The 6,409-nt window shown below is 36.8% G+C and overlaps 1 protein-coding gene across 1 annotated transcript in view; it reads left to right on the forward strand.

Annotated features, from left to right (window-relative positions):
• Positions 1 to 1,638, forward strand: part of SPC25 (SPC25 component of NDC80 kinetochore complex) — a 3,196-nt gene extending 1,558 nt beyond the window's left edge. Inside the window, exons 4-6 of the mRNA XM_010171391.1 lie at position 1; positions 308 to 406; positions 1,381 to 1,638. The exon at position 1 is cut by the window's left edge and continues 113 nt beyond it. Of these exons, the coding sequence (XP_010169693.1) occupies position 1; positions 308 to 406; positions 1,381 to 1,505 (225 nt within the window). The 3' untranslated portion in view covers positions 1,506 to 1,638. The remainder of the gene's footprint in view (positions 2 to 307; positions 407 to 1,380) is intronic.
• Positions 1,639 to 6,409: the final 4,771 nt, after the last annotated feature.

Below are 6,409 nucleotides of genomic sequence, written 5' to 3' on the forward strand. Positions count from 1 at the left end.
AGTTCCTGCAGTTTCTAGTTTCCATGTGCGGTGATGCAGTGTGGTTAATGTTGGATTGTGCAGTGAAGAACATACCAGCTTACACAGCTGATAAATTTTCCCATCCCAGGTATTGCCATTGTCTCTGAAGTGGCAAAATATGGTATGTTAAAATGCATTTGTCTTTCAAAGAGACCAGGTTTGCTTAACTTGTAAGTATTCTAAGAATATCAAGTGAAACTGTAGCTTAATAGTGATTTTTTTTTTGTCATCATTGTGACTCTCCAGCAGAGGTTACTGGTGTTAATTCTGCTTGTGTTTGCTTTAGATGAACAACTGCAGTTTATATTCAGACACATTGACCACAAAGACCCTGACAAGCCATATGTGTTTACCCTTTCCATAAATGAACAGGGAGATTATGAAGGTATGTGAATTTCATATACTTAAACCACAGGACAGGATCTGATGCCCCTGTTTGAAAAAAGGGGGAGAGGAGTAAAGTGAAGTACAGTAGTAACCTTTATCTTCCAATTTCTGAATGGAAGGATCTCGCAATGGCAATATATTTTTGAAAATGAAGTTTCTCTTGTTAATTTGTGGAGCTGCTTTTTACTTTCTATCAGGCAAAGCAGGAGAGAAAAGAGATACAGGGATAGATAGATGCTTCAGATTGTAGCTTGTTGCTTCTTCCCTTTATGCCAGAGTGTTTATGCTGATAGGCATATTTCAATGTATTTGAGAAGCCTAGAGGGCAGAAAAAACTAGTTTCCCCACTATTGTGGGGAACCCTTAAAATTGTGTGACATAGGAGAAAGATTAAAACTTGAAATCCAGCCTTCCTATTCTGCAAGGGCACAACCTTTCAGATCAAAAGTGGGTTTGTAATACAGTTCTTCCTTCAGTTACAAAGAACAGCAGCAGTAATTTGAGTCTTATGCTGAGTAGCTTACAAACAGATGCCACTGTTGCTCTGCTGTGGCTCTAGGTGTGGACTGAATAGATTTCTGTTTTGACTAATTCATGTCTAAACTGTGCTGAAGTGAAAAGTTTATCACATGCTGGGCCACATGAGTTTTCAGTCTGCCTGCCTGCATAGCAACAAAAATGTTTAGAAATGTGTTTCAGTTTGTGAGCAGGCTATGGATTACTGGAAACTGCTGTAACAATTCAAGCAGGAGCACAGCACTGAGTGGGAGGTCTGGAAATAAAAATTATTTGTGTGTTCTTTGAGGCTTTGTCTTTGCTGAAAGAAAATTACTTAATAGGTTACTCAAAAATAATGAAGCTGCAACATACAAAGATAACATTAACTACACTGATATTTCATAAGCATGGAAAAACACTAATATTTATTTTTTTTATAATAGTCTAATCTTTTGGAACTTTGTGTCATTTTAGTGACTTCCTGTACTCCTCCTCTGGACTGTATAGCAGAGTTCCAGCAGAAAGTGAGAGAAACTAACAATTTTTCTGCGTTTGTTGCCAACATCAGAAAAGCTTTCACTGCTTTATCTTATAAATAAGCTGCATAAAACTAGCTTATACCTCCCTTTCTAGCTGTAAAGCACTTTTTTTTTCTTTACTTTCTGTATTGTGAAATTATGTATTTATCTGTGTCTTACTCTAATTTCTAAATAAAGAAAAATAATGAAAACACTTTAGTCCACTGTTGTCTAGAGACATTTTGGATGGTTCTTCGAACAACAGTATAATCAACTACTTCCTTAACTGAATGTCTCCAGACATGTAAAACTTTGATTGAATTGCAAGTCGTTGAATAATGTAATGATCTCTATTCAGCTACCCAGGAAGGTAAAAATAAAGCACTTTGATTTATGTCTCCTTCAGAAGCATGGAAGTATCTTTCAGGTTTGGATGTGGTTGGAACAGGCCTGAACCATACCAAAATAATGTCCTGGAGCTTAGCAACTGCTTCAGGTACCTGCCTCACAGGTCACTATCTTAATATTTACTCTGTCCTGTAACCTCTAGTGTTATCACTTATTTCATACATGTAAATAAGTTTTTCTTTTGGTCTGTTAAACTTGGGTATTTTACTGCTGGTTTCAGATTCTTCTTTGGATGTCTATTTCTGTTGTCAGTAACAAAACTGTTTGACTTGCCATGCTTTTCTTGAATAAAGCTCTTAATAGGAGCAAGTGGGAGCTTTGTATTGATTTGATCAGAAATCCTAGAGACCTGAAATAGAATGCTGCTGTAGCCCAGAGGTTCCTGGCTCCCAAAACACCCAGCTGGGCAGAAAAGCCGGCCTGAAACTTGAACTGCAGTGGTGAATGAATAACAGTCATAAGATTACCAGCCTTAGTGTTTTATTTGGTATGGTTTAGAACAGATTAGTAATTTTGCTTTATTACATAAAGCATAGTGTAGTGAAGGACTACTTACCATTGTCATTGGAAAGCTTAGAGCATGGCAAAGCCTGAAGTAGAATGTAATAAAGTATGAAATAGAGTAGGTACAGATAAATCATCTGTGTATCTTGCATCTTACCAAGAAGACTATTACTGCCACAGTACTCACCTTTGATTAAAACTATTGTTTTTCTATCTTATTTGTAAAGCTTTTTCCTCTTCACAAAATATTTAAATAGACAGCTTAAACAAGAAAGAAAACTCTTCATTTGATAATATAACATAGTTCAAATAAAATATTACTAAACTATATTTGGTCCTGGAACTTCTAGTGAAGTAAAAGATCAACCACTTGAGTCAAAAACTAATGGTGATCCCTCTCAGAACACAAGTATCTTAAGTACATAAAAAAGCAGTGTAAAGAGTAAAAATATCCAACACACTGAAAACCCTGTGAAAAAGTATTTAGAACTCTACCATTTCTTAAATAATGAAAATAACTCTTTAAAATAGCTTTTTGAAGAATGTTTCAAATTGTTTTTCAATACAGAATATTTTCTGAGAAGTGAAAATTCTTCATTTAACGTAACTCCCTGATTTAAGCACATGAGAACAGGCAATATGCTAGTTAATTGTTTTAAATTTATTAAGCATGTACCTACATTAGCATTTCATTTTTTATCGGGTGTGGATTCTTGGAGTGAATCTTCTGATCCTTTCCACTTTGGTTCACATCTCAAATGCAAAATGCATTTGTTTTGGAAGGCAGCTAAGCTGGGAGATGCACAGATAATGCGTTCCTGCTGTTAATGTTACATAGTCCATAGGACAGACCAGAGCTGGTCCAAAACAGCACTGGTGCAGATGTTGATCTTGTTTACTAATGAATCCATAGCAGCACTCACTGTTTGTGCTGCAACCTATAATCTTATGCTTGGGCAAAAAACCAAGCTAAACACCCTGACCCCAATCCTGTTCCCACTTATTCCCGTGCCTTCATCAGTTTCTTAGTATGTAAACCTGGCCATTTAGGCATGTTTAAATCTGGTAATGCTGACAACATACTCTTACTACAGCTGAGAATATTGCTCAGTTTGATGTGAACTGTATTTTAAATCACTTGGTTAGTCGAAACAGTACAACGTGATGGATATAGCACAGAATATACACTCAATCTTCTATGAGATAGCTAAAGTGCATCTTAACAAAAACGAGTAACACATGTTGGCTCCAAAAAGCAGATAACCTTCCATTTCTTCTTCCCTGCAGGGCATAATTTTCCTTGGTATGCCCTATTGATTTTTTTTCTTGTGCTACAGCCAGCTATACACAAAACAAGAGCAGTAAGAATGGTAGAAGTGCCAACTGATTACATTACAATTTTAGAAGAGAACAGCAGCGGAGATTACTAGTCATTTCTATAATGACATCTCAAATGAAATACATCCTGAATTTGTGCCCCATCCATAAACCACATGTACTCTCTGAGAATGTTGTAACCAACAGTAAGACAGAGGCATAGGCTGTGAGACTGCCTGCAAGTACTGGGTCCTTCCAACTCTAACCATTCTATGATTCTATGATTTTGCCTCCTTTTCAACTGTACTAATAGGAATATTTAAACAGCAGGTATTTCTTTCAATTAATGACTTCTTTATGTGGGTCATAGACTAGCCAGTAGTTTAAAAAAATGCATTCAGCCAGCTCTGCACTTCCCACGTCTAGCTTTTCTCCCAGGAGCTATGACTGCTGTATTACCTCACTTTGTTGGTATCTCTTCTCCATGTTAGAAAGTCTGTCCCTTCTGGCTTCTCATGAATGGCATTGTCCCTGTAGCCAGAATGACTACTCATTTTAAAGAATACTGTTGCCCTTCCTCACTTGCCTGTGCCAAGCAACTCTTAGCTGCTCTGCAAAGTAAGAACTTCAGGATGATCAACCAAGTATTTTACAGCTGTTGTATGGAAGCAAAAAGACACGCGGTACGCAGCCACCTCATTTCCATGTTTGCAAATGGAGCTGTTTATTCATTGTGTGCATATTGCTCAGATGCACTCTGCAGCATATCAGATTTGTTCATCATTTTCCCAGGAGAAAAAAATTGAAATGCCTTGAGTAAAAATGACAAATGTCCGGACTGCCATTTTCTTTTCACGTTCATCCCAGGCATGAGTAGTTGGCTTATTGCTTTTAACAAAATTACTTTGCCAAGATTGCTATGCAGAGAACATAAAATATATGACAACCACTGCACTGGAATTTATATTCTTAGGAATTATTTGCTTGATTTGCTTTGTTGTAAATGTTCTGTGCACACACCTAAAGCAAGAAGAAAAGTTTGAAATGTTTATTGTGTGTTATTTAAACCTTTACAGCTCCTTCTGGAGTCTGAATAGTAAACCTGCTTATATTTGCCAAGGCAAATCAGATGCAGATCTTACTTCCTCTAAAACAGAGCCAGGCATTCCAAAAGCAGGTAAAAGCTAAGAAAGTGTATACAATAGATTTATTAGCTTATTATAAAATATGAAGTAAAACCGGCTTGTGACATCCCTAAAACAGCCTTTATGCTAGCTGAAGATCCATCTTAAAATCTTGAAACCTTTGTGCCTTTATCAAATGCACGTAGTACTTACAGAATTTCACACACCTAGATCTGTGGCAGTTTGAAATTTTCTATTTCTTATGAAGCTGCACAATACAGCAATATCCAATAATAGTAAGGACAACGAGGATAACAGTATATACTGACCCAAAAGATACCATAATTAAGACCTCTGTGTACTGGATAGCATGCAAATACAGACTGAAATGCCCCAAAGAGCATGGGAAAGCTCGAGCTCAAAAGCAATATGCAGCTTAGGGACTATGGCACACAGTCAACCAGGCCCCTGCAGTTGGTGCTAGTGCTCTGTCTATTATCAGGATCGGGTTTATCTTAAGACAGACACAGATTTTAGTGAAGGCCAGTAAAGGCTTTTCTTTTTTTCAGTTTGCCCAACCCTGAATGTTGCTTTCCCTTTCAAACTGCTGACCTGTACTTAGCTACCAAGGGTCAAGTAGTTGATGGACCACACACCTGAAATGTGTGGTCCATCAACAAATGCTGGCCACACAGAGAATGGCTGATGTCCTGGTGCTCAGCACCTCATAAAGTTTATCTCATAATATAGTGTAAAAATCTGGATTTATTAGATATTGGACATACACTTAATTTAAGGACTGTTGGGAAGACGAAATAATATTAAACATTAGTAACACATGTACTAAGTGTGTTTAATCACAATTGGGTTTTGTATGCTAGCTGAAGGTCACACTTAAAAAAGAAATCAAATTACTTTAAGAGTCCTGGCTAACAGAACAGTTTTACTGCACACCTAGTAACCAAGAGTGGAGGTGGATAAGCTGAGTTTGTTGATATTTTTCATAAAACCTCTTGGATGTTGCTAGACATATTTTAAAAAGCAAACAAACAAATAATGGCTACACTTGTGAAAATTAAGAGATACATGGAAATGATGCTGTGCTTCTGTCATATTCCAATTCTGTTATATTTCTTACTGTCTTCTCTAATGCTTCAATAAACTGTGAGTTTATTCGGTACCTTGATATTGTCTAAATTAGGCTGGTCATTATAATACTCTAAAATCACTGTGAACTCATTTGTGAGTGATTTATAACTTTTTTAAAGCCCTGCTGAAACCCAATAGAACAAACATATGCACACATAAGTCACTTCATCCCACAGGCAGATTACAGTACATTTTTCAACTATGAATAAACCATACTAAATAATTATGGTAATACTCTTACCTTTTTGAAAGCAATAGTTGAAATCCAATTACATCAGGCTTTACTGCTGAATAGGACTGTATGCCTGAAAGGCTGGAGGGAATGGTTGTGATTGCCAGACAGACTCCATTCTTTTTGTCCTTCTTATTATCCCTAATCACTCTAACAATTATACACAAAGAACTCTTTAGAATCTCGAGCTTATAAACAAGTTGTTCCAGCAGAAGCAGGCATAATCATAGAATAGTTTGGGTTGGAAGGGA

This window comes from Antrostomus carolinensis, unplaced genomic scaffold (assembly GCF_000700745.2).
Source record: "Antrostomus carolinensis isolate BGI_N321 unplaced genomic scaffold, ASM70074v2 scaffold37080, whole genome shotgun sequence".
In the NCBI taxonomy this organism is placed as follows: Eukaryota; Metazoa; Chordata; class Aves; order Caprimulgiformes; family Caprimulgidae; genus Antrostomus; species Antrostomus carolinensis.